The following is a 24,085-nucleotide window of genomic DNA, read 5'->3' as shown; positions in this document are numbered from 1 at the left end:
GCGTGTGCCTGCGTTTGTAGATAAAAAACATTAAATGTAGATAAATAACCGTACCATTATCACAACGCTACTGAGCTACCCCTTACCTGAGGTGAAAGCTTGTTTTATTTTTCGGAGAAATAATAACGCGTCCCAATTCTTTTTCTGCTACAGAATTTTTAATCGTGCTAAAATATCAATTCCCTCCCCCTCGCATTGCGTTACGCATTGTTCACCATGGTACGGAAGATCTGGAAGGTTTGGGTGGCGACGGCCGAAATTTGTGAAGCGGGTAGATCGAATCCATTGCTGCCACCACCAGTGAGCTCGAGCGTATACGCGTACCGAGCGCCGATGACACCGGCAGCATAATCATCACTGCATCCAGTAGCCGTGTAGAGGATTTCGGCACTATTACCAACGACATACCGTGGACCACCGACGGCACTGACCGCATCACGTGCCTGCTCACCGAGTGCGATATGGGCGGCCTGGTTCGTTACCGGGATGAAGGGCCACGCATAACCGTACGGGTACAGGATCATATCGCCGTACGTGTGCACCGCTAGGTACAGGGCAATATTCGATCCGTACTGTTGCATGACGCGGTTCAGCGCTTGGGTTTCCAGCTCGGAGAAGGCCGTTTCTCCGGCGTACGAGTCAGAACAAGCCTGTATAGTATAAAAACATTAAGAACAGTTAGAATGATGGATTGAGGACATCACCACCATACACTTACATTGCTAGAGAAAGCCCACATGTAGTCCCAGTTGCGGTTTAGATCGATACCGGTGCAAAGGATCGTAGCCGGGAAGCGATTCTTGCGCCACATACGGTTGTCCGTGTGCGAGAACTCATACCCATCCGGGTTGGCAACGGGAACGATGACATAGTCCTTGTTCAGCATGTCGGCGTAGCTGCTCGAGTGCTCAACCAGCTCGTGAATCAAATAAATCACAGACATTATACCGGCCCATTCACTGCGAAGCAAAAAAAAATGGGGAAAAACGATAAGCCGTCTGATCGAAAGATAGTCCAACAGTCGTCCAACGTACCGTGCATGAATGCCACCATCAATGAACACAACGGGTTTCGATCCAGCGACTCCATTGTTGGTCGAGATCGTGATGGATTTGATCGGACGTCCCAGGTGAGTAGTGCCGATCGTTTCTACACGCACCAGATTGGGGAATGTTTGGGCAAGTTCGTCCAGGTACTCGTTAATTTCTGCGTTCGTCCAGAAGTGCTCGAAATCGACCGTAACACGTCCAGATACAGCCTTGCGACGGCGATACTCCTGATCATATTTGCGCTCTGCCTCGATCGTACTGTTAAGTGACACCAAAACAAACTGCTTATCCTCGAGAAACATTTTCTACATGCCACCCAAACTTACGCTTCCACATCCTCAATAATTCGCTCATAGCTGAACTGGTTCACGCTGAGGAATCGCTCGAATGCTTCCTGCAGACTCGGATGAATCATCACACGATACCCGGCACGGTCCCAGAAATCGACACCCTTGACATCTTGCCACCGCTTAAGAACTGTATGCTTTTCCACACTGTCCACATTGATGCTGTAGACTTTGTAGCTGTAATGTCGGGTATCCCGAAAAGGAAGTTTGATCATTCCACACACCTTACATGGCAAAAAGTCACCAGAACTCACTCGCGGTAGGACACCTGCGCGGCAAAGCTGCTCTGACCGAACACTGCCAGAGCCAGCAGCACAACCACAGCACAGTAGCACTTCATTCTGTACAATCTGCTCTCCAAACCTTTCAACCGCACAGAGATGAAAGCGACTGACCAGAAGCTAGCGAATATATACCTTTTGCTATCGATCGTGCTAATCTCCCAGCTTAACCAATAACTATGACGTACGAAGAATAGCCAAAAATCCCAAACCACCTAATGGTGGCTTAAAGATAGGTGCGAGAAATCTTTGTCATGCCGAAATTACGTCCAGATTGGATTGGGCTCGATTAGATAAAGATTGTTTCGTGCATTTCTGGCTAACATTAGGTTAGGCTTGGACCCGTACATGTCTTCTAAGCTTCTACTAGAATTGATTCCCACCCTTGGCCTAAGATAGCGTAATTCTCCTCGTAAATTCTGAATCAAACGAGTTTTAATGCAAGTGCTGGAACAAACTCCTGAAAGGGTTTCCTCATTGGTGCATGATACTAGTCTTTCCATTTTCCTACTAATCTATGTATTCGAAAATAACTTCATTTTACCGTAATGGACGAGATATGATCTTCATGCTGTGTTCGTATACAAGCAGCACGAAAAGACGTTACATGATTTCATTTAATTTCTGTACTCTAGAGTCTACTATTACTACTACTACGTTCATACTATTTTTTTCTTCTATTTTTACCTAGTGGAAACATAACGGACTTGCTCCATTTTCTTAAGTACTTTATCGTTCTATCTTATCAACGATGCTTCCATACATGGCGATACTCGGATGCAGCTGTAGATGGTGCGCCTGATACTGTGGCACTTGTCATCGATAACATTTACATATGTGATGAATGAAATTGGAAGGGGGCTGGGAGATATCATGTTTGATGGAACTATCGTTTAAAAAGTGCAATAAAACCCATTTTTCCAAGAATCAACACCGAACTAACCTTGAGTTTGATTTCTAAGATAACGTCATACATGAAAGCTAAATTAATAGAAAACAGAACACAAACATAATTAAAGATAGTGAAAGTAGAATTCAGAGATCCACACTGAAAAACTGTTTTTTATGCGCAGAGGGATAATAAGAAGGGATTTATTTGTGGTAAATGGAAATATTTTATCTCATCAATATGGCCATGCCGTTCCTTATGAATAAAAAAAAATTATCCCGCTTGTTTAAAAGATTAGGCGTTAAACCGGGAAGGACCAGATACTTAGACCAGAAAGAATTAGATATGAATTTTTATAGTTTTATTTTTTACCCTCTGACTCAAAGGTACCTCAATCGCCCATACAGGAGTTCTCATTTTTTTCATTGAGATTAACTTGTTCGCCAATTCGTAATGTATCACATTAGTTAAAACGATGTTTAATGAGAGAAAGTTCCTCTCTTAACAAGCATTTTTGAATAAGTATATTGAGTGTGCCATTGATCGTATTTGCTCATTTCAGTCAAGTACTGGGCGCCTCCAGCTCATTCACACAGTTCAAAAGTCGGTGACGATTTTTTTTTTTATTTCAGACAATCAATCTAAGATCCGAAACATTTACAATATCCCAAATTAAGTGATACAATTTAGCCCATCCCAAAATAATCTTCTAGACTAATCAGCTAATACCAGCGTGTATAAAAACAAACAGAGATAACATTATCCTCGTTACATCCTCTTCAGTGTCTAGATGTCCAATAAAGTTTTGGAATGGAACGTAAAAATCCCACCTACTTAGCGTTATCATGATTTCTAGTATGTACGTGAAGCTATATTTACTATGGGCATGCTTTACCAACGTCACGGTAAAAAAAAACAAAATCAAACCATAAAAAGGCAAATCCAATGTACTTCAGCGAACCGTTGCAAAAATGTGAAGTGTGTATGCAGACGGCACATCCTGCACAAAAAAATGTCTAAACTTAAATTATCATGATCCTCGCCTCTCCTTACTACGTTAATGTTTGAAGTAGTTGTTTTCCTATAATGCCTAAATTTAGAACTGAGTGCGTAGAAGAAGAATTGGGTTACGGTCATAAGGTATTTGGACATTATACTATTGTTGGAAGTAAAGTAAATGCCACACATTATTCAAATGAGTCTACAACACGGTATCGCTGTATCTCTTAATACCGTCTACTTCAACAGGTGCTGGAGCCTGAAAAGGCAAGAATTAATGCACAACAAAACAAAAAAAAACATCAACAATAAACCCTAGCCATTGTAAAGACATTGGTTGAGGCACTCGAAAAAAAAGCGCACGGCCACACACCGTTTGACGTACCCTAGTACCCCTTTTTGTTCCTCAAAAACTTTTCCCGCCAACCCTCGGGTTGACGCGTGCATGTACATGCCGCCACTCAGCAGGTTACCACTGATTCCCGGGCCTAATCTCCCATCCAGCGGCCAGCAGCATTGCCACCGTTAAGTGGCAGTAGGGGTACCGAATTGCAAATCGCTTATCGCAAATACCATCGGCAAACAGTACTCCACCACGGGAAGACCACCGGTGGGCCATTTTAAAGTGGCCCAATCGATTAGCCCTTCATTATAAAACGAATGTCCCGAAGCGACGGTACGACCAGTGTGCGCTCGACGGTCAATCTCGGTAGGTGTAGCAGTTACGGTTCTACAAAAGTTCGTAAAATGAGGTCTCCAGCAGGAGTTCAGTTCGGGCCAGTGTTGGTGACAGTTTTTCTAACCCTAATTGGATGTATCGCAGTGAATGCCACAGCTCGACGCCATTCGTACCATGGGTGAGTTGATGAATATTTTAAACCAAGCAGAGGAATCGCTCGTCAGAATCGATTTGCAACCCTTGCGCCACCTTGTTGTGGCTCGAAGTGTCGTTTACCTCGAAGTGGGCCGATGAGCGTTGCTTGATAAGTGAGGGGCGGATTTCGCAACGGGTGGAACAGATCGTGTGATAAGCAAGGTGCAATACCCAATCGGTCCACACAATCACGTTTACAAACTTTCCTTCCCAACATCCACAGCTACAAGCTCTACTCCGTGGAACAGAACAATCAGCAGCAGGTGGATCTCCTGCGTGATCTTCAACAATCCGCCGATGATCTTGACTTCTGGAAGCTTGATCGGTTGGTAGGTTCGGAAGCCCGTGTTCTGGTACCGCCATCACAGCAGCAATCGTTCCAGCTACTGCTCGACACGCAACACTTACGCCATCGAGAAATTATACCCGATTTCGAAAGGTAGGTCCGCTTTGGATTCTTCACACAAACTCGATCTTAATGTCTAATGCTTGGTTTTATTGCAGGGTACAAGATGAGCATCTGTACAGCACCAAAAGAATTTCCCCGTCGAAGAGTCTTCCGCTCAACAAATATCTTCGGTATAATGAAATGGTTGACTACATCAATGCCCTCGCAAGGAAATATTCCGAGGTGATGACTGTGTCTGAGATTGGAAAATCACACGAAGGTCGTTCGATTCCTTCCGTTACCATTCGTTCCCCGAGTAGCTACGCGAGCGTGAGAGATCGCAACAGTTCTCAGCCAGTGATCTTTGTCGATGCCGGTATTCATGCACGTGAATGGGCCGCGCCAGCTACGGCTATGTATATGATCAGTGAGCTGGTGGAAAATGCCGCTCAAAACAAGGATCTACTCGCAGGTCTAACGTGGATCATTGTCCCAATCGTCAACCCCGACGGATACGAGTACAGTCACGAACGGGAGCGACTTTGGCGCAAAACACGCCGACCGGCTGGACGTAACTGTTACGGCATCGACGGTAACCGTAACTACGATTTCCACTGGGCCGAAATTGGTGCCTCCGATGCACCGTGTGCCGAAACGTACCACGGCGAACGTTCGTTCTCCGAGCCGGAAACACGTGCCATCCGGGATGAGCTTCTGCGACTGAAGGGTCGCTGCAAGTTCTACCTATCGCTACACACGTACGGTGAATATCTGCTGTATCCTTGGGGATGGACATCGGCACTACCGGTGGGATGGGAAAAAATTGACGAAGTAGCACAGGCAGGTAAGCGCGCTATTCAGCATGCCACCGGTACGTCCTATACGGTCGGTAGCTCCACCAATGTGCTGTACGCGGCGGCAGGTGGAAGTGATGATTATGCGTTCGCCGTCGCTGACGTACCGATATCGATCACGATGGAATTACCGGGCGGTGGTTCGGCTGGCTTCAATCCACCACCGTCCCGCATTGAGGAGATCGTGAAGGAATCGTTCGTGGGCATTCGGGCAATGGCGTTGGAGGTGGCAAAAAACTACTCTAACTGAAGTCATACACGTTGCGGTACAAAGCAACAGCTGTAAAACGGGAGTCGCGTAATGATGTAGCAATGTGTAGTAGTTTGTAGCTTTATTATTTATCTGCTTCAAAATGAACAAGAATACCGATGGTTTGTGTCTCAGTTCGCGGTATAATAAAATGATTAGTCAGTAAACTGGTAAATGGCCTGTCTAGGAATGATTTAAGAAGTAATCGTGAAGCCACAAGCGAAATGCTCCAATTTTCTTCCTTCCAGTTTGCAAAGAACCAGAAACATGGTTGTTTAATCAATGTCAACCCACATTTATAAGCTGTCCGGGGGGAGGTAAGGAAGGCTAATCTTAATGACTGACAACTTCGTTCACAAAAATTTTCCCCAAAAGTGGAGCATTTATGTAAAAACTTTATCTGCAATTTGTGCAAGTTTCGTTCGATTCAATCGATTGGGGGAACTGGCAAACAGCCTTTGATTACTACGCCTATTGCGAATACCGAATGGTAGTCAATGAACGTCGCTGTTTTCTTTCCAAGCTGCAATATTAGTATACCTCAATCAAACGCACCAAGAACTCGTTGGTAGAGCCCCAAAACGGGGTGAAGACCATTACATCGATCGAACTACCCGCCAGCAAAGCAGTGGTGGAATGTTGTACGTTCCCGACGAACGAGCTGTTTCATGTCTGTTTTCCCCCATTTTCTTTCCCCGTTGGTATTCATTTCCATTTTCATTGATAAGTAATGCTCCAAGACCAAGACCACTAACGACCGTACCGCAGACCATTGGGACTAGTTTGAAAGGAAGGGTTCACCTCGTTTCGTGCTATTTACTTACATTATCTGCCTGACAATGCTCGCAACACTGCAGCCAAAACAGGTAGTGTGGCGCGTGCTACATTTATTTTTTTGGGGAGGACGTATAGTAAGTCTCACGCCGAGGCATGTTACACTACATCCGCAAGCAAAGCGTTTCATGTCGTGGTTTTTGGGGGGGAGATGTAGGCGTATGGGATGTGAAGGGATGTGAAGGGAGGAGAGTATTTCGTTTCGTTCGTTGTACTCAAATTTGGAAACAGCGCACCAGAGTTCGTAGGACCTTCCGTAGGCTAGTGGTTGTTTGTTTTCGGTGCGTTAAGGACGTTAAAGAGAGCTTGTGCTGGATGCAGAATTGTGGAGAAGTTTTATTTTAAAAACAAAAATTGTGCTTGTAATGTAATTAATAGCTTAAGTAAATATGTGATCGCGTTGTCGGTTTCAAGTGTAATGATCATGGAGTACCTGAACCCAGCAGTGTAAACTGGAAAATACTATCAACGACAACTAGACGCCTACTAGGAAAACCTCTTTATGTGGATCGTCTAAACACATCCCAGGCATGTTTCAAAATGTCTTTAGATTCGACAAAGCTTTTCCAAACCTTCCAAAGTCACCAGGACATTAAACAGTACCTGGAAAATCTAGTGCAACGTTATTCTAGCAAAATTGAAATCTTTTCCCGTGCTGAATCGTACGAGGGACGAGAAATACTCACCGTGCGCATCTGTACGGACGTACAACGAAAGCACCAATCTTCAAATCGCTGGTGCATACTAATTGATGCCGGAATACATGCCCGGGAATGGATTACCGTTTCGGTAGCGCTGTTTATCGTTCAGCAGCTGCTCGAAAAGGACGAAATTAGTGATAAAAGTTTCCGACGTTTCGAGTGGATTATACTGCCCCTGCTAAACCCGGACGGGTACGAGTACAGCCGTGAGCATGTAAATATATTTTTCCACGATATTGCATAAAAAGCAAGTTGAACTCGCGTTCCACATTTTCGTAACACTTTCAGAATAAAATGTGGCGCAAAACGCGTAGACCGCTCGGGCCAAGAAACCATCGGAGATGTGTCGGTGTTGATTGTAATCGAAACTTTAACGTAGCCTGGACCATCGGCAGTACTCGGTTCTGTTCGTTGCTGTACCGCGGTGAAAGGCCATTTTCCGAGCGGGAAACCAAGAACGTGCGTGATCTTTTTCGCAAACTACGACCCGCGTGCAAATTCTACCTTTCGCTACACTCGTACGCTAAAGCAATTCTTTATCCGCGTGCCTACACGAGGTTAGTGTTGCGTGTTCGATAAAAGAAAACATAAACTAACTGATTGTTGATTTGCAGAACACTGCCACGGAACTGGCAGATGCAGCATACGGTCGCCGAGGCTGGTGTAGAAGCGATGAAGAAAGCGACCGGTGTGCGGTACCGCTGTGGCAGTGCTTCGACCGTGCTGAACCAACCGGTCGGTGGATCCAGCATTGATTATGCGCACGACATCGAGAAGGTACCGGTGGCAATCGTTATGGAAGTGGCGTCGAAAGGTTTTCACCCACCGGAAGCAAACATACAGCGAATTTGTGAAGAGAGTTGGATCGGTATCGGTGCCATGGTTAACTGTCTCGCGGCCAGTTTCCGTTCCGTGCTGAAGGGCAGCGGTACGTTACATCTGCGCTGAGCTAAATGAAAATGATAGCGCATCCAAATCGGCCGTTCTTAGGCAGTACGATCACTTGTTTTTATTTGTAATTCATACGGTTACACATGGGCCAGGGCAGGGCGCACGACAATCGGTTATTAAACTTGAACTTTCTGTACGCACCTTCGGGATGAGATAAAAAATTCCTAACAGACTCCTTTTTCACTTTGATACCAATCGCATAAAAAAAGGAACACGAATTTGGCCTTCCATGTGTGTAGTATTACGTTAAATCTATACAGTCGCGTTGTGATAATTCATTAACTGTTGGCCTACCGTCACTTTAAGCCAACAAATTTACGCCATACTTGAGCCGTAACTTTTCATAATGTTTTTTGTCCTGGAAGAAGAAAAAGAAACCAAATGTCGTCAAATAAAAATCATCAGAGTACAAGTTCCGAGCGCCAAACATACCTCTGCATTAACCGATGGTTTGGTGTTTCGTATCGCTTGCGTGAAATGTTCGAACCGAACCACCAAACTGCTTGGGCACAGCTCTGCTTCATTCTGTTGCTGGCCAGACGCATCCACACGCTCCTCAGCTCCGCTTGTCACGATCGAATCCTTAAGCGTTTGGAGCGAAGCTTGCCGTACAAGCCCGGCCAAATCGGCACCGGTATATCCATCGGTTAGTTCGGCCACCTTCTCAAACTCCACATCCTCGGCCAATGGTGGTTGGGTGCGGTTCTTTGTCAGCGCACGCAATATATCCACCCGATCATCCAGCGCCGGCAGTCCCACGTACAGTATCTTATCCAAACGGCCCGGGCGTAGTACGGCCGGATCGACGATGTCCGGTCGGTTAGTGGCAGCCATCAAAAACACACCCTTGCGCTCCTCGATACCATCCATCTCCGTTAGCAGTTGGTTCACAACGCGCGAACCCGCACTACTTTCAGCGGTATCCGACCGTTTCGGGCAGAGAGAATCAAACTCGTCGAAAAAGATCACACACGGTGCGGAATTACGAGCCCGCTGGAAACATTGCCGTACGGCCCGTTCGGATTCACCAACGTACTGTAAGAGGAGGAGGGGAAAGGAAAATAAGTTGAAAAATAAATATAATAAAATAAAACCACCGTCACTTACCATATTTAACAATTCCGGTCCCTTGACTGAGATGAAATTTATGCCTGCCTCATTGGCGACCGCTTTGGCAAGGAGAGTTTTACCGCAACCCGGAGGTCCACAGAGTAACACACCGGACGGAGCGTTTAGTCCGAGCAGCTTTAAACGTTGCGGGAACTTAACCGGTGCCAATATCGCTAGCTTTAGTTCCTCCCGAATGTCACCCAGTGAGCCGATATCGTTCCACGTTACGTCCGGTACGGTGATGAAACCTTCGCGCTTCGCTGACGGTTGTACGGTTTTCAGTGACTCCATGAAATCATCCCGCTCGATGCATAATCCTTCCAAATCCTCCATCGGTAGCGCATTCTGTTGGTTGAGCAGCAATTCGAGCATCTGCTCGAGGGTGAGTTCCTGCTGTGGGGTGATTTTTGGCGCAATAACACTATCCTCTTCCATCGTTGATTCAACCACGGCCGGTTGCACGGTAGGTGTCTCGGCTGATCCGGTTTGATTATCGCTCGTTTTATCTTCCATCTGATGGTCTTGTTCGACGGTGGCCATATTTTCATCTTTCTTATTGGTTGCTTCCGTAGAAACCGTAGGTATTTGTTCCGCATCCACATCCATCTTTTCGCCATTCGTCTCACTGGTAGATTCCTTCTCTGGAGTTACCTTCTCCTGCGGAACATCAGCTGCCGTCGGTTCAGTAACTTGTGTCGAATCGGCAACAGCAACATCCGGTTCGGTTTCGACTTTCGTTTCCTCACCGTTGCTTTCGATGGTCTTGGGAGCGTCCGTTTTGTCTGCTTCCTCGCACGGTTTAATTTCTGCTTCCTTTTGATCCTCTTTTTCATCGTCAATATTTACCACCTCTTCCGGTTCATCGTCTATGGCCACTACGTCCTCGTCCACACTTGGAGCCGCTTTTTCCAACATTTTCCACTCCTGCTGGGTGAAAAGCCTACAAAAAAAGAAAGACGGGAAAAAAGATTATTAATAGTTGTCTTTTCCTTCCCGAAACTCTTTTCAATCTTACCGCTTGATAGCATTATTAGCAGCACGCGTAGCAAGTGCCAACAAATCGGCTCCAACATATCCGGGCGTAAGCTTAGCCAGCTCGCCGTAATCGATCGTATCACCGATCTTTAACTTACGGCAAATGATACGCAAAATCTGTGTGCGAGCCGTTCGGTCCGGAATGCCGAGTGAAATCTCTTGATCGAAACGTCCAATACGTCGCAGGGCCGGATCGAGAGCATCGGCCCGGTTGGTTGCACCGATGACGATTACACCTTCGCCACCATCCTGCGACCCGAGCGCGTCTAAGCTGCTCAGCAGCTGGGCAACAATGCGCCGTTCCATGTCCTTCTGTGCGTTGATGCGATTCGACGAAATGGCATCAATTTCATCGATGAATAGTACGCACGGTGCTAGTGCGGCTGCCTGTTCAAATACATCCCGTATTCTTTCTTCCGACTCACCGGACACACCCGCTACAAGCTCCGTGGCTGGTATTTCGATCAAACATATGTGTAATTGCTGTAAAAAGTAGAAAAAGGATGATTGTAATGATATAAAGATGCTAAACCAAACTTTACTTACCCCTGCAATAGCCCTAGCGAGAAGGGTTTTCCCCGAACCTGGTGGACCGTGCAGCAGAAAGCCTCGCGGAGGTGGTAATCCAATGTATCGATATATTTCCGGATGTTTCACATGCAGCAAAAGCTCGCAAAGATGTTTTAATACCTGATCCATTCCACCGACATCTTCAAAGGTAATGTCAACCATGCGAGAAACGATTTCTTTCCGAAACTTTCTCGTACGTTGACCGGAAGCTGCTGTTGCCGGTGTACCACCGATAGCGTGAGTTGTTTGATCCGCCCTACTTAATTTGCTCGACTCATTTGGTTTCGGTGTACGATTCATTTGTCCGTTTGTGTAATTTTGTACCGGCCCGTGCGGATTCGCCATTTCCAGTCGGCGACGCTTGGTTTCGGGTTGACTTTTTTCGGATGCATTTACACCGCTTTCAACGCTACCGTTGCTTGATTCCTCTTCGCGGGCTTTGTTGACCCGGGTTAGCTTGGTCACTGTTACGTGTTTGTTACTCGCTACGAATTCTAGGTGGGTGAAAAACAGAAAAGAGAAAATGAAATAAAAAAACAAATTATACTTCAACATTTCCAGAAAGAAGTTTTTTTTGCCAATTTTCCTGTACTTTGAACGTAGTTTGATTCACCTCCAGCTGCAGCTTCGGCAGGATCTGCTGCCTCTGCATCTTCCTCATCGCTGCTTATGTCGATGGCAACACCATCCGCTCCAGTACCGGATTGATCCGGCGGTACCGACTGTGAGGGTGCGGCACGGTTTCGATTGTTCATGTACATATTGGTAAGCGTGTTGCTCATTTGATTTCTCTCCGTACCCTCATCCATCAGCTCCACATCTGAGGCGGCGTCCTCTTCTACCTCTGAGGACGCGTTACTATCGAGACCGTAGCTTTGCAGAACTTTACGGTACGCTTGTTCCACCAGCAATCGGAATGGATTTTGTTTGCGGCGATGGTATTCACGATAGCGCTGTTGCAGCTCTCGTGCCATTACACCCGTGTCCACGTACGTTTGATGCACATTTTCCTCAAGATACTGAAAATTAGGCGAAATACGAAAGTAAAAAAATCAATAATCATTAATCGCAGCATGAAACACAAATCCTTAAGGTGAATTCTGTCGGCTTCTTTGCGCATACCGCAACATAACCTCCCGTCCGCAAACAAAACTAGCCAGAATGCAGTTTATCGAATGTAGCTTACCTGCTTCACACGCGGCAATATCATAGGATCGTGCGGAAATAGAGAAGATTTTTTACTCATCTTTGTACTGTATTTAATACACCGGTTTCCACTTCGTGATTTCGCGCTTTGGCAGACGCTTCCGCTTTCCCTCCACTACAAACAGTGCAAAATTCTCTTTTGATTGCATTCAAACGACACCATGTTGGATTCGATTTTGACAGCCGCAAATCTGCTGTCAAATTTATATTGCAAATTAAAACTGCAATAAAAAGCTTCAATCCAGCACTAAATTAACCGGGATTGTTTATATAAGCATATTTTAGTTAAAACACATTTCCTGGAACAGTTTTACATTAAATCGAATGTCGTACTCACATGCAATAATGTCCAGAGAATATATTAGCATGACCGGCAGGTGAACTATTCGTTATAAACACCACAGGAAGTTTTTTTATTGCAGTTTCGTGGAACCTTACAACGGTTCAAACAGCAGTCAAAATAGCAATGTGTTTGTGTTTATTTTTTCTTCTCCACAAACATCCAACTTATCAATAGCATTGGTGCATCGATATCTCAGAAACATAAATCATCAAGCATAACATCGGTTTCCGGCAAGAGCATACCTAGCACCCACCGGCAAACACACAGCACTGCTGCAACATGATTCAGTTGCTGGACCGAGTGTTGAGCTTCATAAACTACTGGTGGTTTCGGTATTTGATGATAACGGAGCTGTACATGGTGGAAAGCTGGGAACGAGTAACGATACGTGAGTAAGCTTGATACGTACCCCCCATATTTGGGTCATTATAGTTAAACCTTTCTGCTACTGCTTTCCTTTCCATCCAGATGTGTTTCTCTTCGTAATATTCCTTGCCCAATGGTATTTCAACTGCAAGGTGGTGCTCCCATTCACCGGGAACCTGTTAGGCATTCAACCAGTGGATCAGCACATCGGCTCGTCGTTACCACGCTCTTGAACCAACATGAATATACCCATGCTGCACACCTTTGAAGCCCATCCTAACTCGCCGGTATATGAATGGAGTTTTAATATGAAGTATTTTACGGACAAACACCAGTTAAATCTCATCGACTTTATCCTACTGTACAAGGATCTGATGTTTTGTATTGATTTTGTTGCGCTTAAGTGAAAATTCTGTTTGTGTTTTTACACTAGTGTTTATGAATGTATCAGTGCAAGTAAGTGAAAGGAAATATAAAAGTATGATAAAAACAATCGAAACTTGTATGCTCCATCAGGGATCGGCAGGAAGACGCCCGTTACACCTAATCAATAACCATTAAACTGGTAGCCGTATCGGGCACCGTATGTAATAACTGAGACATGGGAATTTTGGCCATGGCTCGTGCCTTCCTGCTCTGTCCAGCATGTGCCAGATGGTGGGAAAGCTGATAACATGATAACGACGTAAGTTTACGTCACCGAAAATCGTTGCATCCCTACGCAGTGTCGCTCATTCGGGAATCACGTTCTCTTATCGGAGATGGTTCACGTACGGAGTACTCGTAGAGGATTACTTAAACCATTCGCTAGATAAGAAATAGCGGTCAAGCTTATTACCTTGTCGTATTAATCATGTATTTTGATTGATGATTTTGTCTCTCAATCTGGTTCGTTTTAGCCGGGATAAATCAGAGACTGAAGTCTTCTAATAGTTCAGTTCAAAGTTCAGAGAGATAGTCTTCTAATAATAACAAAAAAGGACATATAAACGCATACGCAATTTTCAACAAATATTAAATTGTTCTATCGCAATTTACTTTTGATTAGTCATGAAAACCGCGCAAGACACTTGAAATCATCGTGTGCTTCGCAATCGGAACGAAAGCGTTGCGTGATCACGTGTCGTAATGTAAGATATATTTCGAAAAATGGAGAAAAAAACCGTTACAGTAAACTTAATTACCATTTTCTGTATAATTAAATAAACGATATATCTTACTCGAATGATAAAGAAAAATAATGTGATAAAAATTGCAAAAGTTATATCTGGCCAAATGAACATGAATGCGCCATACTGTGCTGAACTCATCATTTGTACGGAGCACTACAACAGTCGTTCCATCATTTTTGACAGTAAAGCTGTTTTGTTTTTAATTCGTGAAATTGGTGTATCTACGTAAATAATAGCCCCGACTGTTGTTCCAGGAAACAGACATAAAAAAGCAGCACTCATTAAATAAAATATCCTGCGCAGCGGTAAATCGCACGGGTAACTTCTGCCAGCTCTACACAGATACCCGCTGTACTATGGATTCGACGACTGAAGACTCCGCTGCAACGGGTAGTGCGTGTATAAACTTTCTGGATCTTCCCGATTGCATGATAGAGCATGTGTTGGAATATTTAACATACGACGAGATAGCGAAGAAGCGCATCGTAAGTTACACCGCACAAAGGCCGTAGCCAACGCGACACCTCTCCCAAGGACAAATGTGTCACATCCGTGATTGTTCTCCGTTTTGTTACTCTCTTCTTTAGGTTTGTCGAAAAATCGATCGCATCTGCCAATCGTTGCTAAACCGAGGCTTCATCAAGATGATCCGAAAACACAACATGAATCTGAAAGCGATCAAATCTCAGCTGCCTCGGCGTGAATCGGAACGGCGGAACCATCCACTATCGAAGCATTCCGACATACTGACGTGCATCGAGACGCGCATCTCCATGCTGTCCATGACGTACTCGAAGTTTATCGAAAAGGAGCTATGCTGTTTCATACCGGGCAAGGTGATTGACGAAGTGCTCAACATTCTGGGGCTTATCGAGAACACATCGCGGCCCCTTCGGGCGCACGAGGTGCTCCAGGAGCTGCGTGACATTTCCTCCATGGCGATCGAACATTTCGACGAAAACATTGCGCACCGGCTGAAGAAGATTATCGGCGTGCAGCATCATCCCAAACTAGGGAGCCACCACAATTTACCATTTCCAGCGGCTAGTTTCATACAGCACGAAGTCATGTTGCCATGCGATGTGAATGGGGAAAAGTTTATGATACCCACATTAACGCCCATCTCGCCGCAAACCCAGAAGGTGCTACCGACGTCATCCTCAGCATCATCATCCTCTTCCTCCGGTACGCTCGGTGGATTGTACTGCCAGAGTTCGTACAATGCGAGCTGCGAGAACAACACGTCGATCGCGCGGATTAATCACAAAACGCGCAAGATGCGTTACGACATTAATCGGATCGATCATACGATCTCTTCGTTCAAGGCTGAAATGCGCAGCATGCGCTTAATGCTGGTACGCTGCGGTGCCGAGATAAAGGAGCTGCGCCGCCGGTTGGAAGAATCCGAAACGAAAAATTTGGAACTGCTCGCAAATATAAATCAGCTCGGATTTGGTGCACCGTCCGTTGGGGCAGAACCAAGTGGGGCTTCTAGTACGACGGCAACGATCAAACAATGCAACATTAAACCTCGCACATGCACCACCAGTATGCTGAAGCGCTTGTATACGGACACAGAATCTCAATCGTCCAGTTCCACTGTTGTGCCACCATCGTCGGAAGCAAGCGAAACGGACAAAGAAACCCAGGAACAGGAATCGACGGGTGGATCTTGTTCTGCCAAGCGAGTTAAGCTAAGCGATTAGGCAAACAGCTCTTCGCCCGTGTGCTTGGCAACCCTTTTTCATCTTGCATTCTTACTTATTCATGTACTATCGCTTTTCCTGCCGTAAACCATTTGGTTCGATGAAAAGATCCCATATTTCTCGAAAGTATCGTACGCAGTATGTCCCGGTGGGCCTTTTAGGGTGTGGCAATATGTATACTAACTCTAGCTGGTAAGAAACGTTTCGGATAGACCCACCCAAAAGTAGCTCACCAGACCCTGGTACTGGTTCAAAATATGCAACTCTACCTACCATACCACGTAGAGAAAACCCGCACACCAACGGCAGTACGTTGACGTTAGCACTACGAATACGATACTGCGTAGAATTAGTATTTAAATGCTTTCCTTTTACGTACGAATTTTTCTTCGTAGTATAGATTAAATCCATGCATACTATATACGAATTTAAATCAACATACTGATTGCTTTGCGTATCGTTTTGGTGTACATAAGACGTCTTCTTGGCTGCAGGAACACCGGAACCAGATTTTCGATGTTTGCGTGATGTTACGGAATGAAATAAAATTGAAACTTCATCAAGTAAATCTGTTTAACACGTATCGTTTTATTTTATCAAAGAGAATCGTTAGAAATCTTAAGAATGGAACACTTCTCAAACACGAACCAACACATCGTCCCAAATCGTTGATGTCTTCTACCAGCTCGTTAACTTTTTATCCGCTTGAATTACAGCAAAGAACACATTTTTTAATACAAAATTTCCTCACATTAAATCTCTTCTTAAGAACCATAGAATCTCTTCTTAAATCTTACATATAAATTACAAAACGGCAGTGTAAAGTACAAATATTCAATGAATGGAGCATTGGTTCAAGCTAGCAACCGACAGAGGGCGTGCGTAAAACGTGTTCGCCGTGTTCTCACTACAGCAGTAATGTAGCTTCCGCCTGTTATCCACATTTAAATACGGTTAAACAATATTGTACCAATCGACTTAACTGGATAAGTGGGATAAGTGGCTAGTGGTTCTCAGAATGTTAAAAAAATGTCTCGAGAAACAGTCTACAGCTAGATTTGTAAAGTAATCCTCTGGTCTTAATGTAGAAAACCACCATTACTGCTTTCTGCAATAACAATCCGAAGATTACTCAACAGATCCAGATGTGTCGCTTATCAGTTCAAGTTGAAAAGCATGGATATTTCTCGTCTTCTATGAAGCAGCACGAAAAATTGCATTCAGTTACACTTTGTTAGGCGGATCGGAACCAAGATGAAACTGACAAGCGTTGTAATAGGAATCTTGTCCGTAAGCTTATTCTACGTTGGAGCACAGCATATGAATTTATTCGATGGTAAGAAATTTGCAAACAACTTGGTTGTATAAATTATTAGAAATCTTTTCCGATATTTTTCAGCAATCAAAGGCTGCAGACAACACAACACGTACACTGATTACTTTGGCCCTGTTACATATTTCCCTACCGACCTGCTGGTAAATGTAGTCGACACGGGCAATTCAAAATATTTCCGACTTGGAGTTTTAAGCCCAAGTGGAGGAGTTTTGCGTTATGGCGCATACCCAAACCCATACCTCAAGGAAGTGGTAGAAATTGGTAAGTGCATGTATGATTTATTTCAGATTGCAAGAATTATTATTAATAATTGTTTGTAGCATTTTACGCATGGGATACTGAATCAACGTTTGGACGTCTACAGGCTAAACTAATACCTGCTGGTTTTGTGAACAACGATCTGGCTGTGGCACATACTCTCAATCTTTTATCACCCTTCGGTCCTATCATGATGGTACTGAAAGTGGCTCCTAACGGATGGGTAGATGTATTTCTTGACGGTCAGAGAAATCCGCTCCTTTCATTCTTCGATCCCACACAGACTCCCGCTTATTTCATGACGTTCGCAAAGACTGAACATGATTTGGTTTTCTTCCTCGACTGTCCAATGAGTGGTTCCAACTTGTTGGAGCTCCATACGTTACACAACACTACAGCAAAGCGTTAAATGAGAAATATATCAGCGATTGAAGTATATCTATGATAGAATATAAAATAGGAATACTTATATAAAGCGATGTTGACGTAGATTTGTGAGATGAAACACAGTTGCCTAGACTACATTAAGCATTCCTACAACTATTCTTACTAAAATAGCTTTCCTTCGATTCTATTTCGACTTATTCGATGATGGACGGAAGTCGGACAGCCACATGACACACATGTTTCAGCGTGGGGTCTCCACCGCAGCAGCGGGTGATAGCACGAGCCCCAGAACCGGAAGACAACCCTCAGGAATGAATGAAGATATCACTGAAACGGCAATATCAGCTACTAATAACGTACGATCAACATTGATAGCAACATTGATCAACAGATAACGACATCGAGGGAATCACGATTGAAATAACGATGAACGGAAAAACGTCGAGCGTGCAGAAATATCTCATAAACCACAAAACGGCAGAAAACAAATATGGCGTCAAGTTGCGCTTCGAATAGCGATTTGTCGCTGAAAATACACGCATAACGACATTTCGCAATTTTTTTATATTGAATTTTGCAAAAAAAACTGAATTGCGTTCGCAAACGCGACAGTCGCTAAGTGTTTAGCGGCGGGATAACAGTAATACATTTTCTTGTCCATTATATCTAAACTCAAATACAAATAATGCTATCGCTTTGTTATCTCCTGAGACTGACATGGAAAACAACTATGTTTGCAATAATGAAAGTAGCAATGGTTTTCCATTCACAAAACTTCCTATAAAACCCATCAGAGGTGATGAAAATTTTAGTTGTCTCCAATGCATCGCACACTGGAGGTCAAAATGAAATCTTTGCCATTAGCTGTGCTTGGCGTGACACTTGTTATTGCACTGGTCCAGGCGTCGAACAGCAACTCGTTTGATCGTAAGTGATGTATAATTTATTGAATTCCATCGATATGTGATCAATTTTTTATTTCCTCTAGTAATCATTGGCTGCAGCCAGTACAACAGTGTGGTCCAATATCATGGTGCGATTAAATACTTTCCCACGGAAAGCATGCAAAACGTCCGCAACACAGGCTACTCGAAGATCTTCAAAATCGCAATACTTGGCCCAAGTGATGGACACATACGGTTTGGCCAATCGGTATTTCCTACCGATAGCGATGGTATAGAGATTGGTAAGAAGAAACATATTGTTTAAGCATTGTACAGCTCATTGTCAAAGCTATATCTTATCCTAGTACTTGGAGGATGGGGCAATACTAAAAGTGCTGGACGGCGACAGCGTCGAACGGGCTCACGTTACTCGAACGTCCAGCTCGCTGAAGCACAAACTCCAAATCTGATGTCTCCGTACCGGCCTGTCATGTTTGAACTGGAAGTGTTCAATAATGGCCGGGTGGAGGTGCGTCGCTATGGTCAATCACTACCGTTTCTAACGTTTAACGACAATAATCGCACTCCTGTTAACTACATGGCGTTTGCCAAGTGGGAGAAAGATTTAATTTTCTTTTACGATTGCCCAAGTAACTGAAGAATTCGTACGATTGATTGCTGAATGATAAACACAAATGAAAATAAAATATTAAAAATAAAATTCCCCTATGTGTCGCAACAATTGTTTTTCATTGTCTTAGGAGTAGTAAAACAACTGATAACAATCAGCTGATATCGTTATACTACTGCTCATTATCATATACACTTTACACAACGTGATCGTAAGCAATATATTTGCGAACTGTATGTTTGCTCTGTTTGTAGTAACCTTATCACCAGGGTAGATACTATGCAAACAACTGACCTATCTAAATTGGTTCAGTAGAGTAAAGATATCAGTTAAATATGGGTCCGGAAATAGTTGTTACATCTTGAGTATTTGTTTTAATACTATTACATCAACGTTACGAAAGCCGAGATCCGAGTCGCTCACAAAAGTGCCTATGAGAATTACTATTCCGTAGAAAGTAACTCCTATTTATATCACGATACAGACCGCTGTTGATAACAGTTCGTAAAGTTACGCTGAAGATCACACATCAGAATCAACATGAAATTGTTGTCCATTGTAGTGATTGTAGTGGTCGTTGAGGTGTTTGAGATCGGGGCATTGCACAGGAATCCATTCGATGGTAAGCATCGACATTACTAGAGAAGTAATGTTATAAAGTGAAACATTTTTGATGTTTCTCCAAGTGGTCAGAGGATGTAAGCAGTACGACAACGTTGGATCCTACGATGCATCTCTTACATACTTCCCGACAACAAGTCTGCTCCACGTTGGCCAAACACAAAACTCCAAATACTTTAAACTCGCAGTGCTAGGGTCGAATGATGGAATTATTCGGTTCGGAGAATCCTTATATCCATACGATAAGTATGTGATAGAGATTGGTAAGAAGATGTTGAACGCATGATCGTTCGGTATGGAACTTCGTAAAATACGATTTATTCCACAGTACTTGGAGGATGGACAAATACCAAAAGTGCTGGACGGCAACAGTATCGTAATGCATCGAATGCGAACAACAATAACCAGTTAGTGCAAGTACAAACACCGAATTTATTGTCGCAGTTCCAACCGACCATGTTCGTGCTGGAAGTGTTCAACAATGGAACGGTACAGGTTAGCATCGACGGACAAGATCATCCTTTCCTGTCGTTCAACGATAGCCAGCGTATTCCTGTTAATTATATGACGTTCACCAAATGGGACAAGGACTTGGTTTTGTTCTACGATTGTCCTCTGAAGGATGTAAACGCTTTTTACAATTCGTTGCTTTTGAACTGTACTGTTGTCTAATAAGAAGCAAACCAAGGGATGTAAACAGCTGCAAAGCTATGATCTGAAATCCAATGAACGGCTAATATGATACTAAATATAAGAGAAGCTAAGAAGAGGGCTGGCAAACCCTGTCCCTAATGCAGTAGCACAATAGCAACACAGAGGAATAAAATACAAAGTAAGAAAAAAATTAAAGTATTTTAGTAAAAAAAATGTACAAAATTAGTAACAATCAGTTCCAATTACAACGATTCAAATCTCCACAAGCAAACGCAATTTGTGCGCCTGCATAGTATGCAACCGTAATAACGAGCACGTCATCCGCGCTTATTTCTGGTTTCGTTATCGCACTCACAATTGTTTATGTAATCCTTAAATAACACAACAAAAAAAAACAATAAATCAACTAACCTAAATTCCTTCACGAGATTTCATTCGGATGAGTTCAGCAATAGTTGTAATACCTTGAGTATTTATTTTTATTGCAAATCAAACACTCCAACCAAATCTTACTTCCGAGTCACTCTCGAAACTCACCGTAGGTATAGCTTATCAGAGAAAAGCAATTAGCAAAGCGTGGTATTTAAATCTTCCTATATATATAATCTGACACAAGCCGCTCTTGATAACAGTTCGTAAAGTTGCACGATAGATCGCGCATCGGAATCAACATGAAATTGTTGTCCATTGTAGTGATTGTAGTGGTCGTTGAGGTGTTTGAGATTGCGGCATTGCATGGGAATCCATTCGATGGTAAGCATCGAAATTGCAAGAGAACTGATGTTATAAAGTGAAACATTTTTGATGATTCTCTCAGTGATCAGAGGTTGTAAGCAGTACGACAAAGTTGAGCCCTACGATGCAGCGCTTACATACTTCCCGACAACGAGTCTGCTCCACGTTGGCCAAACCGAAAACTCTAAGTACTTTAAAATTGCAATCTTAGGACCGAATGATGGGCATATTCGGTTCGGGAATTCCTTATATCCATACGATAAGTATGTGATAGAGATTGGTAAGAAAGTGTTATGGCTAAGCATGATCAATCTGTATAAGACTTCCTTTCACAAAACGCGCTTTATTCCGCAGTACTCGGAGGATGGGTAAATACCAAAAGTGTAGGACGACACCAATATCGTAAAGCCTCGAATGCGAACAACAATTCCCTGCTGGTAGAGGCACAAACACCGAATGTAATGTCCCAGTTCCAGCCCATCATGTTCGTGCTGGAAGTGTTCAACAATGGAACGGTACAAGTGAGCATCGACGGACAAGATCATCCTTTCCTGTCGTTCAACGATAGTAAGCGTATTCCTGCTAATTATATGGCGTTCACCAAATGGGACAACGATTTGATTTACTTCTACGATTGTCCTCTGGAGGATGTAAACGGTTCGCACGATTCCTTGCTTTTGAACTGCACTGTTGTCTAACAATCGATAAACCAAGGGATGTTCCAGCTGCAAAGTAGGTGCTTCGTTATCGGTATGCGTGCAATGCTAAATACAGATCACCACATTTAATCTTACTTATTGGGTTTGATGAAAGAAAACGGAAATTAATTCAAATTTGGTGGAAACAAAATAACTTTTCCATGGTTATTTGTTGCCACCAAAATGTGCGTATTATGACAAATGATTTGGAGTATAGCTTTTGGTCTAAAACACCACATTCTTCAAATCCATCCTGTTTTAGCGTAGTCGTTTCCTTAATATATTTTTTTTATTTTATAGAGGCTCTTTGCCGATTGGCTCACATTCGCCTCCTTTCCTTAATAGTGATCCTAATGGTGAGTCGACCCATAGCGATGAAGAAGAACTTTCAATATATTATTTTGTGATGAATACAATACTTATTCTACAGAATTCTAGCAAAAGATTCGATTCCCATGATCTTTTTGAGTGTATTAGTTTGAAACGATATTGAATAAGAAACAGGTTTTCGTAAAAGCACGCAATCGAAGATCAGATTCCCAACAATTTAAAACAGTGCTCGAATAGCGATGGTCCCCTTTACATTGTTAATTTCGACGATCGTTCTGTCGGTGGGGCTTTGTACAGCGAATACGTTGCACGGTAATTCCTTTGACGGTAAGTAAAGAACCATTTGATTGGATTGTGTGTGGTTCATCAAGAGGTCTTCACGCAGTACTGCGTGATGAGCTCATACGCCTGATATTATGCTGTATACATAGTGTAAACACAGGTCTAAAGACTAGATCTCAGTGAATTTTACTAAGGATTTCTGATGGACTGAAACAAAAGCAATCAAAAACCTTAAGAACAAGAATGCTTATCTTTATGTGCAGAGCGATTACACTACACTGTTAAACTATCTATATTCTTTTACTTCCTTCGTTACCGAATTCGCGCATCAAATATTGATATTGCAGCAATTAAAGGATGCCTGCAGTTTGACGATGTGCCTGGATATAACGATACACCGGTGTACTTTGCCACAAACACGTTCCGAAATGTGGGCCGCACTAGTAACTCTCGCTACTTCCGGATTGGCATAGTCGGTGCCAACGATGGCCACATTCGCTTCGGACGATCGGCATTCCCTTTCGATGAAAACGTCGTAGAGCTGGTGCTAAGTGGCTGGGGTAATACACAGTCGGTAGCTCGAAGGCAGATACGTCGCCGAAATCAATCGTTCAACAATGTGCTGTTGAAGGAAGCTTCCACACCGAAATTGCTGCACCGATCGAGACCGTTTGTGTTCCGGATGGAAGTGTTCGAGAATGGACGTGTCCAGCTGACGAAAGATGGTGAACGGCGACCATTTTTCGAGTACAGCGATAGCCAGAATGTGATTCCAGCGGATTATATGGCGTTCGTAAAGTGGGACGTGAATTTGATTTATTTCTACGATTGTCCGTTGAACGATGACGGTGGAGTTAGCGACGAGTCAGTGCTTTTACGCTGCAGCCTTGCTTAAGATTCGTGTGAACTTACATACTGGGAAGGGCTTTATTACTTGCTAAATAACAGAAATGTTGTATAAGATGTATGAGGCAATAAATTGTGTAAGAAATGTTTTATTCTCCAATTACCAATTCTCCATTCTTGAAATTATCTTATTACAAATACCATGTTTCACTTCGTTTACTCAAGGGGGATTGGGATTTATTTTGGGTTTTCCCACAAAACAAGCATATCAACGATCGCCGTACCAATTATGTTGGTGTACGTACCGGGGAATAACTGCCGCCAAACAGGCTTGGTTGGTCGTAGAGGGGATCGTAAACACCGGTAAACCGGATTGCTCTTCGATGGTGTTTGTTTTTTGACGCATCTGTTTACGGATGGACCAGTTTCGTCGTATGAAACAGCTGATTACCAGGCGAGGAACTGGACACACTTGCTAACGCACACAACCAGGCTGGG

At 43.6% G+C, this 24,085-nt stretch overlaps 10 protein-coding genes across 11 annotated transcripts; 8 read left to right on the top strand and 2 right to left on the bottom strand.

The window, feature by feature from the left end:
• Window positions 1-59: 59 nt before the first annotated feature.
• On the bottom strand, window positions 60-1,815 carry LOC125767898 (carboxypeptidase B-like). Its single transcript, XM_049434858.1, has 5 exons — window positions 1,651-1,815; window positions 1,376-1,573; window positions 1,035-1,307; window positions 719-959; window positions 60-650 (listed from the first exon to the last, which is right to left on the bottom strand). The coding sequence occupies exons 1-5, from the start codon at window positions 1,734-1,736 to the stop codon at window positions 201-203; spliced, it is 1,248 nt and encodes a 415-aa protein (XP_049290815.1). The 5' UTR covers window positions 1,737-1,815; the 3' UTR covers window positions 60-200.
• Window positions 1,816-4,215: 2,400 nt separating this feature from the next.
• Window positions 4,216-6,106, top strand: LOC125767890 (carboxypeptidase B-like). The gene is made up of 3 exons (XM_049434850.1): window positions 4,216-4,422; window positions 4,663-4,878; window positions 4,944-6,106. The coding sequence occupies exons 1-3, from the start codon at window positions 4,226-4,228 to the stop codon at window positions 5,929-5,931; spliced, it is 1,401 nt and encodes a 466-aa protein (XP_049290807.1). The 5' UTR covers window positions 4,216-4,225; the 3' UTR covers window positions 5,932-6,106.
• Window positions 6,107-6,235: 129 nt separating this feature from the next.
• LOC125767907 (carboxypeptidase B-like) lies at window positions 6,236-8,435 on the top strand. Its single transcript, XM_049434873.1, has 3 exons — window positions 6,236-7,680; window positions 7,755-8,023; window positions 8,081-8,435. The coding sequence occupies exons 1-3, from the start codon at window positions 7,306-7,308 to the stop codon at window positions 8,412-8,414; spliced, it is 978 nt and encodes a 325-aa protein (XP_049290830.1). The 5' UTR covers window positions 6,236-7,305; the 3' UTR covers window positions 8,415-8,435.
• A 1-nt stretch (window position 8,436) lies between these two features.
• On the bottom strand, window positions 8,437-12,584 carry LOC125767869 (nuclear valosin-containing protein-like). 2 transcript variants are annotated; one of them, XM_049434815.1, is made up of 7 exons: window positions 12,319-12,584; window positions 11,725-12,151; window positions 11,109-11,626; window positions 10,543-11,045; window positions 9,525-10,467; window positions 8,850-9,452; window positions 8,437-8,775 (listed from the first exon to the last, which is right to left on the bottom strand). In XM_049434815.1, exons 1-7 carry the CDS (start codon window positions 12,376-12,378, stop codon window positions 8,719-8,721), a joined length of 3,111 nt encoding a protein of 1,036 aa, XP_049290772.1. In that variant the 5' UTR covers window positions 12,379-12,584; the 3' UTR covers window positions 8,437-8,718. The 2 variants fall into 2 exon arrangements, with proteins under 2 accessions (XP_049290772.1, XP_049290773.1); XM_049434816.1 differs by having other exon boundaries at window positions 11,746-12,151; window positions 12,319-12,583.
• Window positions 12,585-12,792: 208 nt separating this feature from the next.
• Window positions 12,793-13,540, top strand: LOC125767930 (uncharacterized). The gene is made up of 2 exons (XM_049434904.1): window positions 12,793-13,069; window positions 13,150-13,540. The coding sequence occupies exons 1-2, from the start codon at window positions 12,961-12,963 to the stop codon at window positions 13,278-13,280; spliced, it is 240 nt and encodes a 79-aa protein (XP_049290861.1). The 5' UTR covers window positions 12,793-12,960; the 3' UTR covers window positions 13,281-13,540.
• Window positions 13,541-14,303: 763 nt separating this feature from the next.
• On the top strand, window positions 14,304-16,493 carry LOC125767899 (uncharacterized). The gene is made up of 2 exons (XM_049434859.1): window positions 14,304-14,704; window positions 14,807-16,493. The coding sequence occupies exons 1-2, from the start codon at window positions 14,576-14,578 to the stop codon at window positions 15,923-15,925; spliced, it is 1,248 nt and encodes a 415-aa protein (XP_049290816.1). The 5' UTR covers window positions 14,304-14,575; the 3' UTR covers window positions 15,926-16,493.
• Window positions 16,494-18,699: 2,206 nt separating this feature from the next.
• Window positions 18,700-19,511, top strand: LOC125767922 (uncharacterized). The gene is made up of 3 exons (XM_049434895.1): window positions 18,700-18,833; window positions 18,895-19,092; window positions 19,156-19,511. Exons 1-3 carry the CDS (start codon window positions 18,728-18,730, stop codon window positions 19,446-19,448), a joined length of 597 nt encoding a protein of 198 aa, XP_049290852.1. The 5' UTR covers window positions 18,700-18,727; the 3' UTR covers window positions 19,449-19,511.
• Window positions 19,512-19,731: 220 nt separating this feature from the next.
• On the top strand, window positions 19,732-21,094 carry LOC125767919 (uncharacterized). Its single transcript, XM_049434891.1, has 3 exons — window positions 19,732-20,043; window positions 20,108-20,305; window positions 20,371-21,094. Exons 1-3 carry the CDS (start codon window positions 19,962-19,964, stop codon window positions 20,712-20,714), a joined length of 624 nt encoding a protein of 207 aa, XP_049290848.1. The 5' UTR covers window positions 19,732-19,961; the 3' UTR covers window positions 20,715-21,094.
• Window positions 21,095-21,193: 99 nt separating this feature from the next.
• On the top strand, window positions 21,194-22,219 carry LOC125767920 (uncharacterized). Its single transcript, XM_049434892.1, has 3 exons — window positions 21,194-21,449; window positions 21,514-21,711; window positions 21,786-22,219. The coding sequence occupies exons 1-3, from the start codon at window positions 21,368-21,370 to the stop codon at window positions 22,127-22,129; spliced, it is 624 nt and encodes a 207-aa protein (XP_049290849.1). The 5' UTR covers window positions 21,194-21,367; the 3' UTR covers window positions 22,130-22,219.
• A 113-nt stretch (window positions 22,220-22,332) lies between these two features.
• Window positions 22,333-23,747, top strand: LOC125767918 (uncharacterized). Its single transcript, XM_049434890.1, has 2 exons — window positions 22,333-22,786; window positions 23,089-23,747. Exons 1-2 carry the CDS (start codon window positions 22,699-22,701, stop codon window positions 23,634-23,636), a joined length of 636 nt encoding a protein of 211 aa, XP_049290847.1. The 5' UTR covers window positions 22,333-22,698; the 3' UTR covers window positions 23,637-23,747.
• The last annotated feature ends 338 nt before the right edge of the window (window positions 23,748-24,085 follow it).

The sequence above is a fragment of the Anopheles funestus genome, chromosome 3RL (genome assembly GCF_943734845.2).
Source record: "Anopheles funestus chromosome 3RL, idAnoFuneDA-416_04, whole genome shotgun sequence".
Lineage (NCBI taxonomy): Eukaryota > Metazoa > Arthropoda > Insecta > Diptera > Culicidae > Anopheles > Anopheles funestus.
This window is presented reverse-complemented; position numbering and strand designations above follow the sequence as displayed.